This window comes from Gorilla gorilla, chromosome 10 (assembly GCF_029281585.2).
Source record: "Gorilla gorilla gorilla isolate KB3781 chromosome 10, NHGRI_mGorGor1-v2.1_pri, whole genome shotgun sequence".
Classification (NCBI taxonomy): Eukaryota; Metazoa; Chordata; class Mammalia; order Primates; family Hominidae; genus Gorilla; species Gorilla gorilla.
In genome coordinates this window covers 50,066,264-50,093,838 of record NC_073234.2, presented here as the reverse complement: position 1 = coordinate 50,093,838, position 27,575 = coordinate 50,066,264, and the positions used below count along the sequence as shown (strand labels likewise).

The 27,575-nt window shown below is 46.6% G+C and overlaps 1 protein-coding gene and 1 long non-coding RNA gene across 3 annotated transcripts; one reads left to right on the top strand and one right to left on the bottom strand.

Moving 5' to 3' along the window:
- Window positions 1-54: 54 nt before the first annotated feature.
- On the bottom strand, window positions 55-25,384 carry SMAGP (small cell adhesion glycoprotein). 2 transcript variants are annotated; one of them, XM_004053139.4, is made up of 4 exons: window positions 24,910-25,384; window positions 23,910-23,981; window positions 1,465-1,545; window positions 55-823 (listed from the first exon to the last, which is right to left on the bottom strand). In XM_004053139.4, the coding sequence occupies exons 1-4, from the start codon at window positions 25,208-25,210 to the stop codon at window positions 645-647; spliced, it is 633 nt and encodes a 210-aa protein (XP_004053187.3). In that variant the 5' UTR covers window positions 25,211-25,384; the 3' UTR covers window positions 55-644. The 2 variants fall into 2 exon arrangements, with proteins under 2 accessions (XP_004053187.3, XP_055213176.1); XM_055357201.2 differs by lacking the exon at window positions 24,910-25,384 and adding an exon at window positions 24,713-24,870.
- LOC101133359 (uncharacterized) lies at window positions 24,400-26,024 on the top strand. Its single transcript, XR_008670144.2, has 2 exons — window positions 24,400-24,661; window positions 25,380-26,024. It is a non-coding gene; the product is annotated as an uncharacterized lncRNA (long non-coding RNA).
- Window positions 26,025-27,575: the final 1,551 nt, after the last annotated feature.

The following is a 27,575-nucleotide window of genomic DNA, read 5'->3' as shown; positions in this document are numbered from 1 at the left end:
TGTTTAAGCAAAAATAAGTCAAAATGTAGTTACTTCTTGCATGTGAGAATCTGATTTCTGTAGCAATGAAAATTTTTAATTTGGATAAAAATCACGTAAGCATGAGGTTGTTGGGGAACACGGAAAGGAAGGGCTCATATTAGGGGATGTAGCACATTTATCAGGAGGTAAGATCTCCATAGTCTCCTACCCCTCCTGGCCTGGCCTTTTACTGTGGTATCCAGCCTCTGGGAAGACCTTGTATGGACAGTATCTCCACTGGGGCTATCACTAGGTGACCAGGTAGGGGACAGAGTAGAGCAGCCAATGACCCTAACTCAAAATCTTTTCTCTCCCTTCAACCTGTGAAAAAAGATGACTGGGCACATACTCAGATGTCCCCTGGCATAGCCACATCTTGTTGGCCAGTCACAAACACCAGCTCTAGTAAGAGGGCCTGGTTAAAGATACCATAAACAGCTTTCTCCATGTCCCTGGTCCCTGGAGTCAGTGATGTCGGCATTTGGGACTGCGACCTGGCTGGAGCTTGGATTTGCCCACATCAATCAATGCTTCTCCCCGGCTTCAGAGAAAACTTTCCCATAATAAGCAGTCAATGTGTTAGCGATGGAGCCAGGAATAAGCTCCTTGGGGCCTGGGAGTCATTAGATGAAATATTCCTCTTTCTCGCTGCCCTTGGCCAAGTCACTCTCCATCTGGACGATGGCACTGGGCTCGCCTTCTGTAGGTTCATAGGTGACGTAGCTGCCTTTGTTCTTGTACAGGTAAAAGAAGATCAAGATCACGACCGAGAGCAGGGTGAGGAAGACAACGGTGATAACAACTTGGAGAGGGAAAATGTAGAGATGTTTCAGGATTGAGGATGTCTCAGTAGTTCCTGGAGTCATCTGATTTAGTCACTGTTTTCATAAAGATCCTCTTGTTTTCATTAACTAGTGTCCACAAACCCATGTTCCCCCACCAACCCCAATTTCCATGGCACATAATAGCTGGAGTCTCCTGGTGCTTAAGCTAAGGACACATGCTTTTGATTTCTGATAAAACTGAACTCCCTCCCAAACCAGTTCCTGATTCTTATAGAAACGGGAAGGAGGGAACAGGAAATGGCTTATCCTAACAGGAAGTGGTTTATCTGATCCTCCCCCTCTTCCTCACTCACTCAACCAACCACATATATCCTCGTCCCTACCCACGTACTCAAGTGTAACGTCCGTATGCATATCTATTTGCGGCCACCTCCCAACCTGTCATTTACTGGTAGTGCCTCTGACAGAAGCCTCTGAGTCTTTTATAGCTATGTGTGTGTGTGTGTGTGTGTGTGTGTGTGTGTGTGTGTGTGTGTGTGTGTGTGTGATATAACTTACACGCCACAGTGAGCCCATTAATGGATTTGGTCAGGCTCCCTCTGGAGAGAGATGCCCTTGATCCAGAAGGTCCCTTGCAGTTGGCTCAAGAGTCTATTACCTGCAATGAGTGCTGTGCTGGCTCCATCTTCTGGGGACAGGGCCTCAGTGGGCCGTAAAATTGGGGTGGTCATCAGTTCTTCTGGAAAATGTAGAAAAGTGGAAAAGGAAATGGGGTGAATTCTTTTGTTTGAAAGCATATGTTTGGCCTTCAAATTTCACCACCCCACCTTCTTCCCTATTCAAAAGTTTATCATTTAACTCCTATAGTAAATCCCAATAGAAAATCCTGGAGAATAAAGAAGAAAATAAACCACCACCCAAAGACAATATGTTGATGGATTTCTCCCTGCATAATATAGTGATTAAGAGTAGGGGCTATAGAGCCTGACGGACTGGGTTTCAAATATGAACTCTGTCCTTTACTAGCTGTGTGACCTTGGGAAAATTACCTAACCTCTATCTGCAAAATGGAGGTAAGAGTACCTACTTTAAAACGTTGTTGTGACATTTAATAAGTCACTCAGTAGGATAAGCCATTATTAGGAATGCATATTTTTACATAAGTGAGATCAAATGAGATGTATGTGTATATATTTACATTATATTATATAGCATGTGCATTTTCTTGCAGCATTCTTACTAATTCTTTGTAGACATTATTTTAACATAATGAAATAGTGCTCCTCTCCTATTAAAAACCCTTTTCTACACTTCCAGGATAGGCCCTGCAATTTGAAAGGTTCTGAAACAGGCCTCTCCTCTACCCTAAAATAGATCCTGCACCCCCTCCTGCTACGGGTTTATTTATCCTTCAGAGCGTGAAAGTCCCACCCTAAAGTCATTACCCAGGGACAGAACATGACAAAATGAGTGGTCTCCAGAAGTCCCTTTTAAGTGTTTTTACACAGGAAGTCAGGAAGCCCTTCCATTCTTTCCTATTAGCATTTTAATGTAGAGGTTACTGCAGGATAGAGGTCTCCTGGGGAAAACCGGCTGGCTGATCCTGGCAACACCCACAGGAGGCACCCCGACCTGACTGGCATCCCATAAACAGCAACACTCACCCACTGCCTCCTCTTTGCTAGGCCCTGTGCTAGATGAAAGGTCAAGCAAAACAGACACGGGCCAGCTTCCCGGGGCTCACCCTCCACTGCACCCCACAGCTTGCACGGTGAGGAGCTGCTGTAAGTGCACTTAGGAAAGTGTGCAGCCAAGGGGCCTGATCTAGTCTTCCAGCCAGGAGCGACCCCCCAAGGGAGGAATATCTGACCTGGGAGCTGAAGCAGGGGTAAGAGTTTACCGGGTAGCAGGGATGGGGCACATTCTAGGCAGAGAGAAGAGCCTGGGTCAAAGCTCTGAGACCAGGGGACTCAAAGGCCAGCGTGGCCGGAGCGCGGTGTTAGCATAACTCCCATCCAGTGCCTGACACGTTCAGGTTTACATCCACAGCAGGTGAAATGAGGGTATCAGTGGTGGTCTGGTGGGCCTATGCTAAGAGGGGCCAAGAGTGTTGAAGGGTCTTTCCACGCGGGCCCAGGGGAGCCTGATGAACCATCCTCATCCCGCAATACAGAAAGCAGAGGCAGGCTGTCCAGAGCGCTTCCCCTCCCAAGGCCAGGCCAAACCTTTCTCCACTGGTCCCCACTCTTTGTCTAGGAATGGTAGTACCCTCAACCTGTGGCCTTGGGCGAATGGTTACTGTGGTGTTTTACACACACACACACACACTCTCTCTCTCTCTCTAGGTTTTCATCCAGTTCCTGGCTCCTAATTCCCACAGCCCGTTAGCCTTGTGTTATGATGTGGGTGTGTCACACCGCAGGAGCGGGCCTCAGGAAACAGCATCTCTCCAGCCTTCTCCTGCCCTTCCCTTCACCTGCCCCAAGGCAGGACTCTAATCTTCCTCTGCCTTTCCGATAGTGGGTCATAAGATCCTCATTCCAGAGGGAGAATTTGGGAAGGGAATGCTGACATCATGAAGCTTCCATTAAAAACCCAAGAGGACTGGCCTCAGAAAGCTTCCGCATAGCTGAACATGGCTGGACATGGTGGCTCATGCCTGTAATCCCAGCCCTTTGGGAGGCCAGGGTGGGTGATTTCCTGAGCCCAGGAATTTGAGACCAGCCTGGGAAACATGGCAAAATCCTGTCTCTACCAAAAATACCAAAAAAAAAAAAAAAAAAATTTGCCAGGTATGGTGGTGTGCACCTGTAATCCCAGCTACTTGGGAGGCTGAGGAATGAGAATCGCTTGAGCCCAGGAGGTGGAGGTTGCAGTGAGCTGAGATCGCGCCACTGAACTCCAACCTGGGGGATAGAATGAGACCCCATCCAAAAACAAAAACAAAACCCCCAAAACAACTAACTGAACATGCAGAAGTTCCCGGAGGGTGACGCACCAGGGAGGGCATGGAAGCTCCGCCCCCCTCCCCACACCTCACCCTACACATGTCCTCATTTGTATCCTTTGCAATATCCCTTATAATAAACCAGTAAACACATTGTTTCCCTGAGTTCTGTGAGCTACTCCAGCAAATTAATCGAACTCCAAAGCAGGGGTTGGCAGGGGTGGGAACTCCAACTTGAAGCTGGTTGGTCACAAGTTTTGGAGGCCTGGACTTGTGACTAGTGTCTGAAGGGAGCTGCAGCCTTGGGGACCCAGACCTTGGCCTGTGGTATCTGACACTATCTCTAGGTAGATAGTGTCAGAATTGAATTGGAAGACACCCTCTTGGTGTCTGCTGTGGAACTGCTTGTTTGCTTGCTGGTGCAGAGAAATTCTCAAATATTTTGGGGTCACAGAAGTCTTCTGTGTCAACTGTTGTGAGAGCTGAGGAAAAATGGTTTCAGAGTTTGTCTAGAACAGTTATAAATTTTTTTTTTGAGATGGAGTCTTGCTCCATTGCCCAGGCTGGAGTGCAGTGGCGCAGTCTCGGCTCTCTGCAACTTCCACCTCCTGGCTCAAGCGATTCTTCTGCCTCAGCCTCCTGAGTAGCTGGGATTACAGGTGTGTGCCACCACGCCCAGTTAATTTTTGTATTTTCACTAGAGACAGGGTTTCACCATGTTGGCCAGGCTGGTCTCGAACTGGCCTCGAGTGATCCACCTGCCTCGGCCTCCCAAAGTGCTGGGATTACAGGTGTGAGCCACTGTGCCTGGCCTATACATATGGATTCATTCATCCATTCTCATCTGTTACCCACAGGAACTATATTAACCAACACTGCAGTTCTATTGTGAAGATTAAATGAGAGAACATGTAAGCATCATATAGTAGCTACTACTTAAATATTATTTAAGGTGACTTTGTTAATATGCTTAGTGATTAAAAGGGCCAGGCATGGTGGCTCATGCCTGTAATCCCAGCACTTTGGGAGACCAAGGTGGGAAGATCGCTTGAGGCCAGGAGTTTGAGACCAGCCTGGGCAACACAGTAAGACTCTGTCTACAAAAAAAAAAAAAAAAAAAAAAATGTAAAAATTAGCCAGGTGTGGTAATATGCGCCTGTAGTCCCAGATACTCATGAGGCTGAAGTGGGAAGATTGCTTGAGCCCAGGGGGTTAAGCCTGCAATGAGCCAGCACTGCATTACTGAATTGTTGGGCAACAGAGTAATGAGACCCTGTCTCAAAAAAATAAATTAATTAAAGGGAGAGTTGCTCTGGGTTTGAATCCTGCCTAAGCATATTACTACGTGACCCTGAGGAAGTTACTAAACCTCTCTGAACCTGGTTGTTGTTGTTGTTGTGTTTTTTTTTTTTTTTTTTTTTTTTTTTTTGAGACAAGGATCTCACTATGTTGCTCAGGCTGGAGTGCAATGGTGCAATCTTGGCTAACTGCGGCCTCAACCTTCTAACCTCAAGCAATGTTCCTGCCTTGGCCTCCCAAAATGCTGGGATTATAAGCGTGTGCCACCACACCTGGCAGTACCTCAGTTTCTTGATTTGTGAAATGGGAGTGTGGTGTACAGCTTCTAAGATGGCTCACAATGATTTCTGCCTCCTGGTATTGACATCTTTGAGCATGCCTCTCCTCTGATATATGGGTTGAACCTGGTGACTTGCTTTTAACAGATGATGGCAAAAATGATGGCATGTAACTTCTGAGATTAGTTTATACAACACTGTGACTCCCATCAAAGGGAAGCCCTGAAGTTTATCTACCCGGTCATGACTTCACACATTTCACCATGCACTTTCCTCCCCAAATCGCCCAGGGCTGCAATCCATCTTCCTACCATGGATCTAGAGTTCTATACAGTTGTTCCTAGTTTTGCTTTCTCTAAACATTTTGAGAATTTAGGATGTACAAAGCATTGAGAAGATTAATGTATATCAGAAGCTTGAAGATGAGTAATTTGTGTTCAATCATCAACAGTAACTTACTTTGTACATTAGGTTTAGTGTGGTAGCTCACGCCTGTAATCCCAACACTTTGGGAGGCGGAGGCAGGAGGATTGCTTGAGGCCAGGAGTTTGAGACTAATCTGGACAATATAGCGAGACACCATCTCTATTTGTTTTTTAAAAATAATATATGGAGGAGGCTGGATGCAGTGGCTCATGCCTATAATCCCAGCACCTTGGGAGGCCAAGGCAGGTGGATCGCTTGAGCCCAGGAGTTGGAGACCAGCCTGGGCAACATAGCCAGACTCCCATCTCTACAAAAAAAAAAAAAAAAAAAAAGTTAGCCAGACATGGTGGCACACACCTGTAGTCCCAGCTACTCAGTAAACTTGAGGTGAGAGGATCACTGGAGCCCAGGAGGTCCAGGCTGCAGTGAGCTGTGATTGTGCCACTGTACTCTAGTCTGGGTGACAGAGTGAGACCCTGTTTCAGGAAAAAAAAAAAAAAAAGGATAAAGGTGGGAGGAAACCAGATGATCACAATTAAATACAGACAGTTGTGCTACAAAGTGCTTCTTTAACATGAACTGGCTCACTGGTGATAGGTAACTTAAGGGAACGATGTCAGTGTAATGCAGAAGTCATGTTGGTTTATATGTGACTTCTTTATTTTTAGTTTATTTTCAGTTATCTATTCTTTAATTTTTTTAAATTGAGCAGCCCCTAGAACCAAAAGAGGTTCAGAGGACTCCCCACCCTCTTTAGCTTTAATGTTTAACATGATCAGAAGCAAGCTTTCTCACAACTAGAGAATATTTTAGCCATATAGGAAGACCTTAAGAAAAAAATTCTACAGAATGCCTTGCTGGGATGCAGCTATTGGTCAGTTTCCACTTATATGAAGCCATCTGGTGAAGCAGAAAGTGCAGATGAAGAAAGGTGCAAAGAAATTTACCTCAATATTTAAACGATGACAAGAAGGCAGACTCTACATCAGATTTTTTTTTTTTTTTTTCAGACAGAGTCTCGCTCTGTCACCCAGGCTGGAGTGCAGTGGCGCGATCTTGGCTCACTGCAACCTCTGTCTCCCAGGTTCTAGCGATTCTCCTGCCTCAGCCTCCCGAGTAGCTGGGACTACAGGCGCATGTCACCACGCCCGGCTAATTTTTTGTATTTTTTAGTAGAGATGGGGTTTCACCATATTAGCCAGGATGGTCTTGATCTCCTGACCTCGTGATCTGCCCGCCTCGGCCTCCCAAAGTGCTGGGATTACAGGTATGAGCCACTGTGCCCGGCCTATTATTATTATTTTTGAGGCCAGGTCTCACTGTGTCACCCAGGCTGGAGTGCAGTGGCTTGATCTCGGCTCACTGCAACCTCCGCCCCCTGGGTTCAAGCAATTCTCCTGCCTCAGCCTCCCAAGTAGCTGGAATTACAGGCGTGTGCCACCACACCCGGCTAATTTTTGTATTTTTTAGTAGAGACAGTTTTGCCATGTTGGCCAGGCTGGTCTCAGACTCCTGACCTCAGGTGATCCGCCCTCCTCAGCCTCCCAAAGTGCTGGCATTACAGGCGTGAGCCACATCGCCCCCCGAAGGACAATTTAAAAAGCATTATATTTGGAACAAGAACAAAGAAAAAGCTAGGCTTGTTTGGGCCTGAGGGGTCAGGTTGGAGGTAACAGAGAAAGCAGAATTCCCTCAGGCCTTTTCACCTCTGTCTCCTATCAAAGAGAATCATTTTTTTGCACTAAGGAGCAGTGGAGCCTTTGGGGACATGGGGGAAGTGAGCTCAAGAGAAGCAAAGAAACCCAGCAAGCACCAGACTAATCTAAAAGGGACTAGATATGACAGCCAAAGGCACTGCAAGAACTTGTAAGTGGGATTTCTGTTGGTGACATAGGAGCTTCTGAGAAAGAGAAAGGGGTCGGGAACCTGAAGGGGCCATGGAAGGAAGGTGGAGTCCATAAAGCAATGGTGAGCTTGATGTGATTCCCCAGCAAAGTTCTAGAACACATTATTATGGCCTGTTTGGGGGGCTTTGAACTTGAAACAGCAAGCATTAGAAGTCAGAATGGGACTACTGAGAGCAAGCTGGGTCAGATAAGCTGCACAGCCTTCTTAGACTGAGATTCCAGGTTCCTAGACAGGGAAATGAAACAGTTAGTTCAACAAGAATTTACTGAGTGTGTACTCTGTGCCAGGCTCTGGGCTTCTATCAGTGAACAACACAGGCAAAAACCCTTACCTTTAAAGTTCCTGCCAGGATTAAACAGAATTACCCAGCAATCTCATTGCTGGGTGGGTATGATCCCGCAATCCCACTTCTAGGTATATACCCAAAAGAAATGAATGGACTTCAACTGATACTTGTATATCATGTTCATAGGAGCATTATGCAATAGCTAAATAAAAGGTGAAATAACCCAAATGTCCAACAATAGATAAATGGATAAACAAAATGTGGTATATACATACCCTTAAAGAGGAAGGAAATTCTAAAAAAAAAAAAAAAAAGGAAGGAATTCAGACATATACTACAACATGGATGAACCTTGAGGACATGACACTAAGTGAAATAAGCCAGGCACAAAAGGACAAACATTCCAGCCTGGCCAACATGGTAAAACCCCGTCTCTACTAAAAATACAAAAATTAGCCGGACGTGGTGGCAGGTGCCTGTAATCCCAGCTACTTGGGAGGCCAAGGCAGGAGAATCATTTGAACCCGGGAGGTGGAGGTTGCAGTGAGCCAAGATCATGCCACTGCACTCCAGCCCAGGCGAAAGAGCGAGACTCTGTCTCAAACAAAAAAAAAAGGACATTGTATGATTCCACTTATATGATGTGTTTAGAGCAATCAAATTCATAGAGACAGAAAGTACTACAGGAGATTGTAAGGGGCTGGAGAAGGGGAAAATGGGGAGTTAATGTTTAATGAGTATAGAGTTTTAGTTTGGGAGGATGAAAAAGTTCTGGAGATGCATAGTGGTGTTGGTGAAGGTATAACAAGATGAATGTACTTAATACTGCTGGACTGTACGCTTGAAAATGGTTAAAATGGTCAATTTTATGTTATGTATAATTTTACCACAATTAAAAAACCCTCTGTTTATATAATTTACATTTTTAGAGGGGGAAGACAGACAATAAATAAAATAAGGCCGGGCGCGGTGGCACACGCCTGTAATCCCAGCACTTTGGGAGGCTGAGGCGTGCGGATCATGAGGTCAGGAGTTTGGCACCAGCCTGACCAACATGGCGAAACCCCGTCTCTACTAAAAATACAAAAATTAGCTGGGTGTGGTGGCGTAGGATAGGCCTGTAGTCCCAGCTACTCAGGAGGCTGAGGCGGGAGAATCACTTGAACCCAGGAGGCGGAGGCTGCAGTGAGCCGAGATTGCACCACTGCACTCCAACCTGGGTGACAGAGAGAGACTCCATCTAAAAAAAAAGTAAAAATAAATAAATAAAATAAATAAGTAAAAGATATGCCATATTAGGCGTTAATTAGCGCTATGTAGAAAAATAAGCAGAAAAGAGGATGGAAAGCTGGGATGTGGTTGGAGTTGTGGTTTTAGAGAAGGTTGTCAGGGGAAGCTTTACTGATGAGGTGACTTGAGTGAAGACCTAAAGAAGGTGAGGGAGGCAGTCATGCAAAGAGCTGATTGAGGAACATTCCAGGCAGAGGGGACAGCAAGTTCACGGGAGGGCTGTCCACAGCACTGAAAAACACCCCGGGGCCAGGCATGCTTGGCCTGTTAAATGCACAGTATGGAGGCCCCTGAGTGGGAGTAACGGGGAGAGGAGGAGCAGAGAAAGTCAAGGAGGCCCGTACAACACAGGCCTTGTAGGCCAAGGTAAGGGCTTTTTCAGTGAGTGAGGTGGGAAGCTTTTACAGGTTTTTGGGCAGAGACTGATCAGATTTTTATTTTATTATTTATTCACTTACTTATTTTTGAGACAGGGCCTCAGTCTGTCCTCCAGGCTGGAGTGCCATGGTATGATCATGGCTCACTGCAGCCTCCACCTCCCAGGCTCAAGCGATCCTCCTGCCTCAGCCTCTGGAGTAGCTGGGACTACATGCGTGCACCAACACGCCTGGCTAATTTTGTTATTTTTTGGAGAGACGGGGTCTTGCTATGTTGCCCAGGCTCATCTCAAAACTCCTGGGCTCAAATGGTTCTCCCTCCTTGGCCTCCCAAAGTGTTGGGATTACAGGCATGTGCCACTGTGCCTGGCCTAGGTTTGTGTTTTAAAGCAATGCTTCTCAAACTTTGTTGTGCATAACAATCTCCTACAGATCTCGTTGAAATGCAGATTCTGATTCAGGAGATCTGGGGTGGGGCCTGATTTCCAAAGACCACACTTGTGAAACCCTGAGACCACCATGTTGAGAGGAACCCCAATCCTGCCTGCTGGAGGATGAGAGGCCATATGGAGGAAAACCAAGCACCCCAGGCTCAGCTGACTGCCAGACATGTGAGGGAGACCATTTTGGCCCTTCTAGTCTAGCAGACCTTCCAGCAGCAATACATGATTGAAACAGGGATTGATTTGAAAGGATCCCTCTGACTACAGTGTGGACAATAGGCTGTGGGAAGGTGGCACACGTGCAGAAGCAGGGTGTACCCTGCACAAGTGCACAGTTGCATCTGCCAAAAGGTGTGCCTTTTTCTTTTTCTTTCTTTTTTTTTGAGACAGGGTCTTGCTCTGTTGTCCAGGCTGGAATACAGTGGTGTGATCTCAGCTTATTGCAGCCTCCACCTCCCAGGTTCACGCAATTTTCCTGCCTCAGACTCCCAAGTAGCTGGGATTACAGGCATGCACCACCATGCCTGGCTAATTCTGTATTTTTAGCAGAGACGGGGTTTCACCATGTTGGCCAGGCTGGTCTTCAACTCCTAACCTCAAGTGATCTGCCCACCTTGGCCTCCCAAAGTGCTGGCATTACAGGTATGAGCTACCATGCCCAACCCCTTTTTCTAATTTCCACGACAGCATTGATTGCTTTTGCAGCAGCTCAGTGAGAAAGTGGTGAGATTCTGAATATAATCTGAAGCAAAGACAGACAGGATTGGATGTGGAGTGGAGTCAAGGATGAAGGCATGGAGTTATGTGAGAGGGGGAAGCCTGCAGGGGGAACAAATTTGGAAGAAACATGATTGCTTACTAGATATCAAAGTTCAGATGTCAAGATTAGAATTTGGAGGCCAAGTGCGGTGGCTCACGCCTGTAATCTTAGCACTTTGGGAGGCTGAGGCCAGAGGATCACTTGACCTCAGGAGTTCAAGAGCAGCCTGGGCAACATAGTGAGACCTCAGCTCTATTTAAAAAACACAAACAAGCCAGGCGCGGTGGCTCACGCCTGTAATCCCAGCACTTTGGGAAGCAGAGGCAGGCGGATCACCTGAGGTCGGCAGTTCAAGACCAGCCTGACCAACATGGAGAAACCCCGTCTCTACTAAAAATACAAAATTAGCCGGGGTGGTGGCGCATGCCTGTAATCCCAGCTACTCGGGAGGCTGAGGCAGGAGAATCGCTTGAACCCGGGAGGCGGAGGTTGCGGTGAGCTGAGATCGCGCCATTGCACTCCAGCCTGGGCAATGAGAGCGAAACTCCATCTCAAAACAAACAAACAAACAAAAAAAAACACAAACAAACAAAACCTCCCCCCCGCCCAAAAAAAAAAAAAAAAAATATATATATATATATATATATATATATTTTTATATATGGTACTGGAGGTTGAAAAGTCATTAGATATTTAAGACCATAGACTGGGTGAGATCACCCAGGAGTAAGTGCAGATAAAGAGAACCCAAGACTGAGCCCAAGGAGACTGGGGAGTAGCAGCCAAACAGCTTTTGCCACGCAGAGATCATAAACGACCTTTACAAGAGAAGTTTTGGTGAAGTGCTGGATACAAACCCGTAATTTAGGGTGGGTTCAAGGAAGAAATGGAAGGAGAGGAACTGAAGGCAGAATATAAATAAATGCTTACACAAAATTTCTCTGTAAAGGTGAGTAGAGAAAGGCTGTGACTGGAGGGGAAAGGGAGTTCAAATTTGTTTGTTTTTCTGATGGGAAAAATGCCAGCATGTTTGCATACAGATAAGAATGACTCACATGAGAGGCACAATTGATGATGCACAAGAGTCCTTGAAGGGATGAGATCTAGAGCACAGAGGGGCTGGGGGGCTGGCTGCAGACAGCAGCAGAGACAGTGCCATTGGAATAGGAGGAAAAGCAGAGTATATGAGCACAAATGCAGGTGGCAGGTTGATGGTGAGGGTGCGAGCCTTTGGCAGTTCTCTTCTGATAACTTTAATTTGCTCAAGAAAATAGGATCTTAACTGGGCCCAGTGGCTTGCGCCTATAATCCCAGCACTTTGAGAGGCCGAGTGGGGAGAACTGTTTGGGGCCAGGGCCAGGAGTTCAAGACAAGCCTGGGCAACATAGTGAGACCTTTGTGTACATTTTTTTTTTTTTTTTTGAGACAGTCTTGCTCTGTCACCCAGGCTGGAGTGCAGTGGTGCCACCTTGGGTCACTGTAACCTCCTCCTCCCAGGTTATAATGATTCTCTTGCCTTAGTCTCCCGAGTACCTGGGATTACAGGTACCCACCACTACACTTGGCTAATTTTTGCATTTTTAGTAGAGATGGGGTTTCACCCTGTTGGCCAGGCTGGTCTCGAACTCCTGACCTCAGGTGATCTGCCTGTCTTGGCCTCTCAAAGTGCTGGGATTACAGGTGTGAGCCACTGTGCCCAGCCTACCCATTCTAAAGTAAGATCTTAACTGGGCCCAGTGGTTTGCACCTATAATCCCAGCACTTTGAGAGGCCAATGTGGGAGAATCGCTTGAGGTCAGGAGTTTGAGATCAGGCTGAGAGCAACATAGTGAGACCTCCATCTCTACAAAAAAAATAAAAATAAAAATAAAAGCAATAGCCAGGCATGGTGGCACACACCTGTAAGTCCAGCAATTTGGAAGGCTGAGGTGGGAGGATTCCTTGAGCCCAGGAGTTCAAGGCTGCAGTGAGCTATGATTGTGCCATAGCACTCCAGCCTAGGTAACAGACCCTGTCTCTCAAAAAATAAATTAATTAATAATTACAAAATAGGATGTAAGATAATCAGTTGAGAGTGAGGGTAGGAGGGGCTTAAGGAGAACTGAAGGTGCTGCAATAGTAAATAGCATCAGAAAACATACAACAACATTATTTATAGGCCGGGCACAGTGGTGCATGCCTGTAATCCCAGTATTTTGGGAGGCTGAGGGCAGGTGGATCACCTGAGGTGATGGAGGTTGGGAGTTCAAGACCAGCCTGGCCAACATGGTGAAACCCCATCTCTACTAAAAATAAAAATTAGCTGGGCATGGTGGTGGGCACCTATAATCCCAGCTACTTGGGAGGCTGAGGCAGGAGAATCGCTTGAACCTGGGAGGCACAGTTTGCAGTGATCCGAGATCGTGCCATTGCACTCCAGCCTGGGCAACAAGAGTGAGACTCCATCTCAAAAAAAAAAAAGAAAGAAAAGAAAAGATTATTTATAATATCCTTGTGGACAAGGTAGAGAAATACAGCCTGGCTATAAGGCCTAAGTGAGGCAGTAATGGGTTGTTAAGGGATGAAGTGATGCCAGTCTAGACAGAGACTCTTTCACTGTGGTTTAACCTTAGTCCTTTGCATTTTTAGTATCAATTCAAAATTGATAGTTATGTCAAATCATGCAAGGGCCAAAATAAGGCCTTTATGTAATTTGAAATAAAAATATTAAATCATAAAGCAAGTATAAGAAAGTCCAAGGCTGGGTGCAGCGGCTCATGCCTGTAATCCCAACAATTTGGGAGGCTGAGGCAGGAGGACTGCTTGAGCCCAGGAGTTCAAAGCCAGCCTGGGCAACATGGGGAGACCCTGTCTCCACCAAAAAAAAAAAAAAAAAAAAAAGCTGATAGTTGAACCCTGAGGAGGATTCTAGAGGATCACTTCAGTCTGAGAAGTTGAGGCTGCGGTGAGCCATGTTTGTGCCACTGCATGCCAGCCTGGCTGACAGAGTAAGACCCTGTCTCAAAAAATATATATTGAACTTCAAATTCTTTGCAAGATATATACATATATATTTTTGGTCTTATGCTTTATTGGTGCCTTCTGCAAAGGCTGAGCTGAATGCCCTTGGGGTAAATGCAGATCCTGCAGACCCAGGGAAGATTCGACAATTTTAAAATTTTTTGTACAGATGGAGTCTTACTGTGTTGCCTAGGCTAGTTTTGAACTCCTGGGCTCAAGCGATCCTCCTGCCTGAACAACACAAAGTGCTGGGATTATAGGTGTGAACCACTGCGCCCAGCCCTGACAAATTTGTTAAAGGCTTCAAAGCTAGAGGGGCAACTAGTAAACTGATAAACACAGACACATTTCAAATGACTGAAGAAATGCACCAAACTGAACAAGATGAGAATTTAACACATTCCTTGCTCTTAGGTTCAGGAAGCCAACTACTCACAAAGAATGGGGAAGCTATGGCTTAGCAACATCATATATAAAGTACTTATGGGGGGTCCCTAAAAAAACCACTGACACTGGAAGGATATACTCCAAAACAGCAGCAGGAGTTACAGATAGGTTGTGGAATTCCCAATGATTTTAATTTTCTTCTTTTTTTCTTAGAGATAGGGTCTTGTTCTGTCACCCAGGCTGGAATGCAGTGATGCAATCATAGATCACTGTAACCTTGAACTCCTGGGCTCAGGCAATCCTCCCACCTCAGCCTCCTGAGTAGCTGGGATTATAGGTGTGTGCCACCATGCCTGGCTAATTTTTAAAGTTTTTTGTAGAGAGGGAGTCTTGCTATGTTGCCCACGCTGGTCTTGAACTCCTGGCCTTAAGGTATCCTGCCACCTTGGCCTCCCAAAGTGCTTGGATTACAGGTGTGTGCCTGAATTTTACGTTGTTTTATATGCTTTCCTTTATATTCCGAATTTCTCACGATAAAGAATTACTTTTATAATCATAAAAAATTAAAGATTGCTGTTATTTTAGGCACCAGCAATATAAATATGGTCTAATAATGGAGGCCACAGTACTGCTCTACTTTATACCACTCCTAGACTGCTGAGTTCATCTGGGTGTCATGGTTTCTTTTTTTTTTTTTTTTTGAGACAGGATCTCTGCTCACGACAGATCTTGGCTCGCTGCAACCTCTGCCTCCCGGGTTCAAGCGATTCTCCTGATTTAACCTCCCAAGTAGCTGGGAGTTACAGGTGTGCACCAGCACAGCCGGCTAATTGTTTTTTTTTTTGTTGTTGTTGTTGTTTTTTGAGACGGAGTCTCGCTCTGTCACCCAGGCTGGAGTGCAGTGGCGGAATCTCGGCTCACTGCAAGCTCTGCCTCCCAGGTTCACGCCATTCTCCTGCCTCAGCCTCCCGAGTAGCTGGGACTACAGGTGCCCGCCACCACGCCCAGCTAATTTTTTGTATTTTTTTAGTAGAGACGGGGTTTCACCATGTTAGCCAGGATGGTCTCGATCTCCTGACCTCGTGATCCGCCCGTCTTGGCCTCCCAAAGTGCTGGGATTACAGGCGTGAGCCACCGCGCCCGGCCAATTTTTTTTTTTTTTTTTTGAGACGGAGTCTCATTCTCTGGCCCAGGCTGGAGTGCAGCGGCGTGATCTCGGCTCACTGCAACCTCTGCCTCCTGGGTTCAAGCGATTCTCCTGCCTCAGCCTCCCGAGTAGCTGGGACTACAGGTGCCCACCACCACGCCCAGCTGATTTTTTTGTATTTTTAGTAGAGATGGGGTTTCACCATGTTAGCCAGGATGGTCTCGATCTCCTGACTTCGTGATCCGCCCACCTCAGCCTCCCAAAGTGCACAGTATTTTTAGTAGAGAGGGGGTTTCACCATGTTGGTCAGGCTGGTCTCGAACTCCTGACCTCGTGATACACCTACCTTGGCCTCCCAAAGTGCTAGAATTACAGGTGTGAGCCACCGTGCCCAGCCTTAATTTTTATTTTATTTATTTTTTTTCTGAGACGGAGTCTCACTCTGTCACCTGGGCTGGAGTGCAGTGGCTCAATCTTGGCTCACTGCAACCTCCGCCTCCCCGGTTCAAGCGATTCTCCTGCCTCAGCCTCCCAAGTAGCTGGGATTACAGGCACCCGCCACTATGCCCAGCTAATTTTTTGTATTTTTAGTAAACACAGGGTTTCACCATGTTGGCCAGGCTGGTCTCGAACTCTTGACCTTGTGATTTGCCCACCTCGGCCTCCCAAAGTGCTGGGATTACAGGCATGAGCCACCACACCTGGCCTGGGTGTCACAATTTTGAGGTGAGCAGGCAAACCATGTCAGATAAGGAAAGCTTGCAAGAGAAAGCCCAGAGAAAAAAAAGGGAGCCTAGAACTTGAATTCTGTCTTCTAATATGCCAAGGCATGACCTGTACAAGAGAACTAACAGCAGAAACTGGGAAAGACAGATGTCTCCCCAACAGAAGGAAGAGCAAAACTGGACAAAAGCTAGGTAGCATCTTGGAGAGAGAATTCTAGGACAGAATGGCTAGTTGAACTAGCTGAGCATCAGAACCCCTCTCAGCCTTAATTTTTGAATTTTTATAAATGGAAAGTGTTCTATTAGAATTCTCATTAAAATCAAATTTTAAAATAAAAAATCCAGACATACTTAGAATGTCTATCTGGAGAGGAATGATGAAATAAATTACAGGCCATCCATTGTGGAAACAGTTGCTAAAACGAATATGAGATCTACAATATTACTGGGACAGGATACATGGTTAGATGAAAAAAGCCAGGTGGTATATGTAGTAGGACTGCATCTTTGTTTAAAAAAAAAAAAAAAAGTAAATTGGCAGAGTGCAGTGGCTCACACCCATAATCCTAGCACTTTTGGAGGCTGAGGTGGGAGGATTGCTTGAGGCCAGAAGTTTGAGTCCAGCCTGGGCAACATAGCGAGACCCCTGTCTCTCTGTATATATTTTTTTAAGTAACTTTAAAAAACCCTATAAATATGCACATATATGTTTGTACATAGAAAAGGTCTAGAAAGCTATTCTCTGAGGGGCATGTATTACCTTTCAAGTAAAAGAACATGCTTGGCAAGGTGGCTTCCACCTATAATCCCAGCAATTTGGGAGGCTGAGGCCAGAGAATCACTTGAGTCCAGGAGTTCAAGACCAGCCTGGGCAACATGGCAAAACCCTGTCTCTACTAAAAATACAAAAATTAACTGGGCATGGTGGCACGCACCTGTGATCCCAGCTACTTGGGAGGCTGAGGTGGGAGGATCACCTGAGTCTGGGAAGGTTGAGGCTGCAGTGAGCTGTAATTGAGCCACTGCTCTACAGCCTGGGTGAAACTGAGGCCCTGTCTCAAAAAAAGAAAAAAAGGACAAACAACAACAAAATAAACTAAGTTCAGGAAAGCTGGCATAAAAGGAGGAAATGGCTTATAGCTTTTCTCCCATTCTCTCCCGTTTCTACCCCATTTTTTTGTCCAAACAAAGGAATAATTATTAAATAGCACTAGTCTTTCCAAACCTTCCCTGCTCAGGTTCATAAGATTGAAGGCCCCACCCAAGTCCTAACCAATAGCAAATGACCTTCAAGATCTATTCTGTTCACTTACTCTTTTTTTTGTTAACCCAGATACTGGCTGGCTTCTTTGTGGTCCTTGTTCCCAGGCTGAGCTAAATCTCTTATCACTGAGGCATCAGATCTTTTGCCACCTGAGTCTGCCAGCCTACTTATTTGCTCTAGACCTGCCCAACAAAGGGCGGCTCCCCGAGTTCTTTCCATGGGAAGCCACCCTGGGACTCGGCCCCCTTTCTTCTGCCTTCTCTTCATGCGCACCAGCCAGTTGGGTGGAGTGAGACCTTGGGAGCAGTACACCATGGCAGAAAGAACATAGGCTTGCAGTAAATCAGACTTGGCGCAAAATCCTGCCTCTGCCATTACTAGCTGTGTGACCTTGGGAAATTTTTTTAATCTTTGAAAATTTAACGGTGACTCATGCCTGTAATCCCAGCACTTTGGGAGGTCGGGGTGAGTGAATCACTTGAGATCAGGAGTTCGAGACCAGTCTGGCCAACATGGTGAAACCCTGTCTCTACTAAAAATACAAAAATTAGCTGGGCATAGTGGTGGGCGCCTATAGTCCCAGCTACTCGGGAGGCTGAGGCAGGAAAATTGCTTGAACCCGGGAGGCGGAGGTTGCAGTGAGCCGAGATTGCACCACTACGCTCCAGCCTGGGTGACAAGTGGGAAATTCCATCTCAAAAAAAGAAAAGAAAAGAAAAGAAAATTCCTTAACTCCCCTGAACTTCAGTTTTTCCTTCTGTAAAATGAGACTAAAACTTGTTTCATTGGGTTGTGGTGAGGAATAAGTGCAATGAAAAATGCTGCTTTGGGAGGCTGAGATGGGAGGATCACCTGAGGCCAGGAGTTTGAGACCAGACTGGGCAACATAGTAAGATCTTATTTCTACAAAAAATTATTTTTAAAATAAAATAAAGAAAAATGCTAAGTGACTAATACAGGGTGAGGACAACCTAGGCGGTAGCTGGTGTGATCATTTGGTGGCAAGAGATGAGCTTTACCTGGCACGGTGGGCAAAGCCCACAAGGCACAGTTCCACTCTGCCCTACTTCCAATAGGGCTGACTTATGCACTAGGCACAACAGGCACAGTGCCCTGGGCCCACAATGCTTCGAAAGGCCCATGAAAACGTTTTAAATGATTTTCATTTCTTTTATAATTAGAAGGAAAAGAAACAAAATTTTAGGTCAAAGAAATATTAAGGTTGTTATGCCATTCAATTGCTAATTATAAATATTAATTATATTATATTATCATATTCTTCCTTACACTGATGTAGTTGTAAAATATGATTTTTAATATTTTAAGTGAAGGAGGAGCCCACAAAGACAGAAGTGCCCAGGGCTCAGGAGTCATAATGTGGCCCTTCCTCTCAAGGTTCCTGGAGGATATCTTCTCTAGGAAGTCTTTATAGACTGTGAGGGAGGAATAGGTGGGAAGATGGGGGAAGAGAAATGCAAGACAGGGGTGGAAGAGAAGAGCTGGCCTTCAGCGATCCCATCATTTAAAGTATAAGCTTTCTTCCTACCTGTGATTTCTATTCTTTTGTCTATTGCTGTCTCTGAACTTACACTTGCTTGGACCCAGTGGATGGGAGACTGTCCTAAAACACTACTTCACTCATGTCACTCGCTGGATCAAGAATGCAGCCAGGTGAGGTGGCTTGCGCCTATAATCTCAACAACTCAAGGGCAGAGGAAGGAGCATGGCTTCAGGCCGGGAGAGTTGCCTGAGCAACATAGCAAAACCCTATCTCTACAAAAAATTTTAAAATTAGCTGGGCGTGATGGTGCATGCCTGCAGTCCCAGCTGCTCAGGAGTCTGAGGTGGGAGGATCCCTCAAGCCCAGATGTTTGGGTCTGTAGTGAGCCAGGATTGTGCCACTGCACTCCACCCTGGCCAACAGAGTAAGATCCCATCTCTTAAAAAAAAAAAAAAAAAAAAAAGGTCAGGCACAGTGGCTCCTGCCTGTAATCCTAGTACTTTGGGAGGCCAAGGCAGGCAGATTGCCTGAGCTCAGGAGTTTGAGACCAGCCTGGGCAACATGGTGAAACCCCGTCTCTACTAAAATACAAAAAATTAGCCGGGTGTGGCAGCGTGCGCCTGTAATCCCAGCTACTCGGGAGGTTGAGGCAGGAGAATTGCTTGAACCCGGGAGGTGCAGGTTGCAGTGAGCCGAGATGGTGCCACTACAATCCAGCCTGGGTGACAGAGCAAGACTCCATCTCCAGGAAAAAAAAAAAAAGAGAGAGAGAGGGCTGATTCAACGATCAATTTTTTTAAAAAAAATTTTAAAGGATATAAATATACAACTGAACAAGAACAAAACAAATCAACTAAAAAATGGGACAAGACTTGAATAGATATTTCTCCAAAGATATACAAATGGTCAATAAGTACATGAAAAGATGCTCCACATCACTACCACTAGGGAAATGCAAATCAAAACCACAATGAGATACCACTTCACACACAATATGATGCCTACCATTAAACAGAAAGTAACAAGCGTTGGCAAGGTTGTAGAGAAACCGAAACCTTTATGCATTGCTGGTAAGAATATAAAATGGTGCAGCCGCTGTGCAAACCTATATGGTGGATCCTCAAAAAAATCAAACACAGAATTACCACATGATATAGCAATTCCACTTCTGAGCATACATCCAAAACAACTGAAAGCAGGGTATCAAGAAGATATTTGTACACCCATGTTTATGGCAGCATCAGTCACAATAGCCAAAAGGTGGAAGCAACTCAACTGTCCATCATAGATGAATGGATAAACAAAATGTAATATACACATACAACAATATTATTCAGCCTTGAAAAGGTGGGAAATTGTGACATGCTACAATATGGATGAACCTTGAGAATATTATGCTAAGTGAAGTTAGCCAGACACAAAAAAGGTCTATTGTATGATTCTACTTCCATGAAGTACCTAAAGCAGTCAAATTTACATAGACAGAAAATAGAACGGTGTTTGCAGGGAAATGGGGAATCAGTGTTTAATGGGTGTCAAGTTTCAGTTTGGGAAGGTAAAGTTCTGGAGAAGGATGGTGGTGAGGAACATGAATTACTTAATACAGTAGTCCCCCCAGGCCAGGCGCTGGCCTGTAATCCCAGCACTTTGGGAGGCCAAGGTGGGCAGATCACAAGGTCAGGAGATCAAGACCATCCTGGCTAACACGGTGAAACCCCATCTCTACTAAAAATACAAAAAATTAGCCGGGCGTGGTGGTGGGCGCCTGTAGTCCCAGCTACTCGGGAAGCTAAGACAGGAGTATGGCATGAACCCATGAGGCGGAGCTTGCAGTGAGCTGAGATGGCGCTACTGCACTCCAGCCTGGGTGACAGAGCGAGACTCCATCTCAAAAAAAAAAACAACAGTAGTCCCCCCTTATCTGCGGTTTTGCTTTCCTAGGTTTCAGTTACCCATGGTCAACTGCAGTCCGAAAACATTAAATAGAAATTTAACAGAAAAAGAAAATTCCAGAAAGGAACAATTCATACATTTTAAATTATGTGCCGTTCTGAGTAGCATGATGAAATCTCACACCCTGCTCCATCCTGCCTGGAAAGTGAATCATCCTTTTGTGTCCATGCTATAAACACTTAGTAGAGTACCACAGCGCTTGTGTTCAAGTAACCCCTATTTTACATGACAGTGGCCCCAAAGCACAAGAATAGTGATGCAATTTGGACATGCCAACAAGAAGTGCTTCCTTTAAGTGAAAAGGTGAAAGTTCTTGACTTAATAAAGAAAAAAAAAAAAAAAGAACTGTGTACTGAGGTTTCTAAGATCTATAGTAAATAAGACATTTTAAGTGAGAGAGACCATTTTCACATAACTCTTATTACAGTATATTGTTATAGTTGTTCTATTTTATTATTATTGTTAATCTCTTACTGTGCCTAATTTACAAGTTAAGCTTTATCATAAGTATGTATGTACAGGAAAAAACACAGTATAGATGGGGTTCAGTACTATCTGAGATTTCAGGCATCCACTGGGGTTTTTGGAATGAATCCCCTGTGGATAAGCGGGGACTACTCTACCACTGAATTGTCTGCGAAAAAATGGCTAAAATGGTAATATATGTACTATGTTTATTTTACCATAAATTTTAAAAAAGAAAAAATGGCCGGGCACAGTGGCTCATGCCTGTAATCCCAGCACTTTGGGAGGCCGAGAAGGGCAGATCACTTGAGGCCAGGAGTTTGAGACCAGCCTGACCAACATGGCGAAAGCCCGTCTCCACTAAAAGTACACAAATTAGCCGGGCGTGGTAGCGTACGCCTGTAATTCCAGCTACTAGGGAGACTAATGCGGGAGAATTGCTTGAACCCAGGGGGCGGAGGTTGCAGTGAACCGAAATCAAGCCACTGTACTCCAGCCTGGGTGACACAGCAAGACTTGGTCTCAAAAATAATAATAATAAAATTAAAAAAATGTAAACAGCTCCCCCTTGCCAAGGTTCTAATCCCTCAGCTAGCTGCCAAGGTATCACCTTTTTTCCCTTGTGGGCAGGATTATTCTGGAGGTCCTCTGCCCACCCGCTTCCTGAACATCCTCCAGGGTAAATCGTCTCTGTAGCTTCACGCATGGTATGAGGTATTCTACCTTTATCTAGAGCAGGTGCACATGAAAAAGGTATTCTACATTTCTCTAAGATAGCTGCTGCGCCCCTTTGCCTGTATGAACCTTGTCCGTCTTTCAAGGGCAAGACTCAGATCCCCTTCCTCACCCACCCATGAAGCCTTTGCTGACTTATTTCTCTCCCCAACTCTGTGTCCCCCTAACTCTTTTTTTTTTTTTTTTTTTTTTTAAGACACGGTCTTGCTCTGTCACCCAGGCCGGAGTGCAGTGGCATGATCTCGGCTCATTGCAACCTCCATCTCCTGGGCTCAAGGGATCCTCCCACCTTAGCCTTTGGAGTAGCTGGAACCACAGGTGTCTACCACCAAGCCGGGCTAATTTTTAAATTTTTTTGTAGAGACGGGGTTTCGCCATGTTGCCCAGGCTGATCTCGAACTCCTGAGCTCAATCTGCCTGCCTCAACCTCCCAGAGTGCTGGAATTACAGGCGTGAGCCACCATACCTGGCCATTTCTCTCTTTTATCTCTTCTCACCAGACAACTAAAAGTCTGAATTGTGTGCATTACCAGTCACAGAGGACACTGTCTTAGACTTCCACTGGTGGTGTCACTCACCTGTTTCCACATCAGTAAAAGCAGAGAATGCCTGTCCTAATGACAAATGTGACTGTGTATAGGAAGACAAAGGTGTATAGACCAACCAAGGGTTTGTTCCTCTCTCTCCCTAACTAGCACATGCTGAAAACAGTCAATAAATAACTGATAGTTTGTCCGGCCCAGCCTGATGATGAACTAAAAAGTGGGCATCCATTCTCAGAGTGCTGAGCAGTAGTGCCCGGCCTCCGCACACCTTCAGGGAACAATGCGGTTTTGATGCTGGGTCTGTATCACCAGAGGAGTGGAATGAGAAAGCCAGAAAAATCCCTTTCAAGGGAAAGATGGGTTTCTAACAAGCACTCAGTGCTAATAACCAATGTGACTGAGTGCTTACGAGATACTACACACTCTTCTAGGTGTTTTATATGGGTTGTCTCATTTAATCTTCATAAATCATAAGATAGGTATTATTTTCCCTATTTTGTGAATGATGAAACCGGAGCTTAGAGGTTAGCAATACTATCTTTAGCAGGTTTTTAAAAAATGATTTCCCTGTTATCTTTGAAGATTCCTTTTCCACATTTAATTACAAGGGTTTCTGCTACATTCTTTGCCATAGCTATAAATTATTAGACAGATGAATGTAAAGCCCTTCCTTTAGGCTTATACAATAATCTTCCTTCCTTCCTTCCTTTCCTTTCCTCCCTCCTCCCTCCCTCCCTCCTTTCCTATTTTTTGCCAGGCTGGAGTGCAATGGCACGATCTCGGCTCACCTGTGCTTCCCAGGTTCAAGCGATTCCCATGCCTCAGCCTCCTGAGTAGTTGGGATTACAGGCGTGCACCACCACGCCTGGCTAATTTTTTTGTATTTTTAATAGAGATGGAGTTTCACCATGTTGGCCAGGCTGGTCTCAAACTCCTGACCTCAGATGATCCACCCACCTCGACCTCCCAAACTGCTGGCATTACAAGCATGAGCCACCACGCCCGGCCTCTTTCTTTCTTTTGAATTAGCAATGGGGTCTCACTATGTTCCCCAGGCAGGTCTCAAACACCTAGCCTCAAGAGATCCTCCTGTCTCAGTCTCCCAAAGTCCTGGGATTACCGACATAAAATTATTTGATAAACCGAGGTTACAAAGCTTTGTGAAGTCACCATGTCCATGTGACTTCAGATTAAAACCGTACTAAGGGGCACACTCTAGTTCCTGCTTCCTCCCAGGCCCTTCCCGTGTGAGGCAGGCAGAGAGAGGTGGGAGTCTTCCCACCTGGGCTGAGGCTTCCAGGACTGGTCTGGGGAAGAGGATGTTGAACAATTCTTTCTCACTGGGATTAGGAAAGGCCTTCACCTACCTCTTGGAGAAGGAGTAGTCAGGAGGCTGGTCATTGTCACTAGTGTTTGAGTTCCTTGGAGAAGAGGCAGATCTGTAGGAAGAGGGGCAAAGACAGGAATGTAGCGGGTGGGCCCCTAGGGCTTTGAGTCCTGGAAGTCCCAGGAAAGCCTCTGGTGCCAGGTTCTCCCAAGTCCCTTCCCCTTTTCCTCTTGTCCTCTTCTGGTTTCCCTGAGTATCTCCTCAGGCTCCAGGTACCAACAGCTCTCCACAGGAGCAGGTCTGAGGCCGCATGCAGTTTGACGGGGTGTTACCTTCATACGCTCTCTCCCGATCCTTTCAATGGGCCACCAAATTTACTTAGATCTCTCAAGGCCTGAGAAAGTCAGGCAAAGGTTCGCAAATCAGCAGCGAACCCAGTTTCGCCAAAGCGCGGTAACAGGTACCCTAGGGTTCCACAGCTCGGAGTTCTGGTGACGCCATCCACCAGGTGTCAGGAGAGGGCCGGGAAGGTCAGGACCCGCGCCCAGGCTCCAGAGCGGAGTGGGCGCAGCGCAGTAGCCGGGCCGGGACCGGGAGGCGAGGGCCGTGGGCCGCCTTCTGGCTCGCCTCGGACGCTGGGACGCCGGACTGGCCGCCCCCTCCGGGCCTGCTTTCGCCGTCCAGGGCGCGGTCCGCGCACAGCCTGCCAAGCCTCACTTGGCCCCAGCCCGCGCCCCGCGCCCCGGAGATCCTCGACGCCCCTGCGAACGCGGGGTGGACGCGACGAGCTGGGTTGGTCCTCGCCCTGCGGCCCCGCCCCCGCCCCGAGCCCCACGCGTTTACCAGCACCCCGCGGAGCGCGCTGCGCTGGGGGCGGCCGGTGCGTCGGGGAGCGGCGTTCACAGCCGCCGCGACCCTCTGCCCCAGCGGGGCGCTGAGCTTCGGCGGCTCCGGGTTTCGGTTCCTGCCACGGCCGAGGTGGCTGCGGCGAATGTGGGCGACCCGGCTCTCCGGCGCCCCCGCCCTCCCCTCGTGCTCACCTTTCCAGTCGGACGGGCTGCTGGCGAAGGGCGGCGCCGCTCCGCGCGTCCTTTTGAACTCAACGGGGGCGGGCACCGCGGAGTCGCGGAGGCCAGCAGTGGCCGAACGAGGACCCCGAGCGGAGAAAGCCGCGGGTGGCGCGCGGGGTTGGCGCAGAGGCCGGAGGGGGTGGGGGGCAGGCCGACGGGGTGGGACAGGAAAAGCGGAGAGAAACCGCCCTCTGCAGGTCCCCTTGGCTCCCCCGGGAGGAAAGGCAGCCTGCCCTTCTCCGATTGTCACTTTACTCTCCATCCGGACCATCCGGAGCCGCTTCCTTTCTCGCCGCGAGGCTCGGGGTTGGGGGGGGACCAGATTGGAGCCGCGGGCTAACTGGGATCCGTCCCATTTCCCTGGGCTTGACGTTCTCTGAATTTTTAGCTAATGTGGAAAGTTACATTTATTTGCATTTGTTTATCGCTTGCTCACATAGGTCTGTGTCCCGAAGCTTGGCAGATGAGCGAACTTAGCCAGCACACCCCTGGCCGTGAAGCAGGGAGGTGAAGCGGGGAGAGCAACGAGCCCCACCCGGGTCTTGCCAGCTGGACGTTCTTGTGGGGCAACGTTGAGCAGCGGTTAGGAGTGTCGTGGACTTTGGATTCAAACAGCCCCAGCTCTTCCGCTTGCTAGCTGGGTGACTTTGGGCAAATTAACATCTCGAAAATCTGTTTCCTCATTCCTAAAATGCGGGGCTGAAAGTGATCATGCCTGTAAAGCCGTCTCATATCCATGGTTCTAGAGCATGGTGAGCACCTCAATTTGAATAATCAGTGCCATGCTTTAGCTACCTCTTGACTCACTCGTTTGTGGCAGGAAATGTTCCCAAATTAATCAGAAGAATTCAGTGACTAAGAGGATGTAATAGTATATAACGCAGGCACTGGAATCAGCTCTGCTGTGTGATCTTGGACAAGCTGCTTCTGTTTCGTTTCTCTTATCTGGGGCAATACCTGTCTGATAGAGTGACTATTGGGACGAAATAGGTTAGTAAATATGTACTGTAAGGCATTAGAACCTTGCCTGGCACATAGTGTAAGTGCTCAATAAACGCTAGCTCTTGTTACCTTGGCTTCCCGTTTAGGATTGGAACCCTTGTGATTATTCTTTCCCTCCCAGTGATAGACTTCTGTGCTTACTTCGCACTCCTGTGCGTTCTGTAGGTTTGTAAACCAGTATTTATACAGAAATACTTTCTATAGAAAGACAGGCATCATCAGATTGTGCATGTTAATCCGGGAACAGACTGAAAGGGAAGGTCTCAGAGGAGAGAGGCATAAAGGGAGAAAACAAAACAAAGTCATAAGCAAAGCAAGAGTAGTTGCTTTTATTCCTAAAGTGTTCATTATAAAAGAAACCAGAGGGCAGGGCACTGTGGCTCCCAGCACTTTGGGAGGCGGGTGGATCACTTGAGGTCAGTAGTTTGAGACCAGTCTGGCCAACAAGGTGAAACCCTGTCTCTACTAAAAATACAAAATCTGCTGGGCGTGGTGGCACACACCAGTAATTCCAGCTACTCTGGAGGCTGAGGCACGAGAATTGCTTGAACCTGGGAGGCAGAGGTTGCAGTGAGGCAAGATCACACCATTGCACTCCAGCCTGGGCAACAACAGCAAAACTCCGTCTCAAAAGAAAAAAACAAACACAAATACAGGAGGAAAACAAACAATAAAAAAGTGATGAAATTCATTTTATATAAATATATTGTGAGAAATATATGTAAACATATGCATGGGAAAATGCCAATCCAACCAAGAAAGGCAAAGAAAGTGACATGCCAGCTATGCATATGTAACTTAATAAAAGAAAGGTGAGCCTGGCTTGTCCTTAGATAAGAGAATATCCGAGAGAAAAGGAAATTAAAATCCTAGAGGGCTAAATCCAAAGGAGGACAATTGCTGGCATTGACATACTTCTAGCTGTCCACCTTGATCATGAATTCCAGGAGAAGTTCAGATCGTTCTTGGACCTGGGTCTGTCTCTTTCACATTTTCTATTATGTGTTGAAGATTGTTTAGAACTATAGACTCAGCCAGGCGACATGGCTCACACTTGTAATCCCAGCACTTTGGGAGGCCGAGGCGGGTGGATCACAAGGTCAGGAGTTCGAGACCAGCCTGGCCAACACAGTGAAACCCTGTCTCTACTAAAAATACAAAAATTAGCTGTATGTGGTGGCAGGCGCCTGTAATCCGAGCTAATGGGGAGGCTGAGGCAGGAGAATCGCTTGAACCCGGGAGGCGGAGGTTGCAGTGAGCCGAGATTGTGCCACTGCACTCCAAGCCTGGGCGACAAAAAAAAAAAAAAAAAAAAAGAACTACAGACTCAGAGGCTATCTGGCTCAACTGACTGACTCTACTGATTTGCTGTCACTTTCACAATTTCGACAGTTGTTAGTAATGTTCTTTCAATAAGCATCTTTTTTTTCTCTTTAAAATGTAACTGGTGGGGCGCAGTGGCTCACGCCTGTAATCTCAGCACTTTGGGAGGCCAAGGCAGGCAGATCACCTGAGGTCAGGAGTTCGAGATCAGCCTGGCCAACATGGCGAAACCACGTCTCTATTAAAAATACAAAAATTAGCTGAGTGTGGTGGCGGGAGCCTGTAATCCCAGCTACTTGGGAGTCTGAGGC

Coding starts and splice junctions, on each gene's coding strand:
- SMAGP (XM_004053139.4), bottom strand. CDS start 25,210: ATGGTCCGGATGGAGAGTAAAGTGACAATCGGAGAAGGGCAGGCTGCC. Junction 1,546..23,909: donor GACTACTCCTTCTCCAAGAG/GTAGGTGAAGGC, acceptor TACATTTTCCAG/AAGAACTGATGACCACCCCA. Junction 824..1,464: donor CAGCACAGCACTCATTGCAG/GTAATAGACTCT, acceptor TCCCTCTCCAAG/TTGTTATCACCGTTGTCTTC.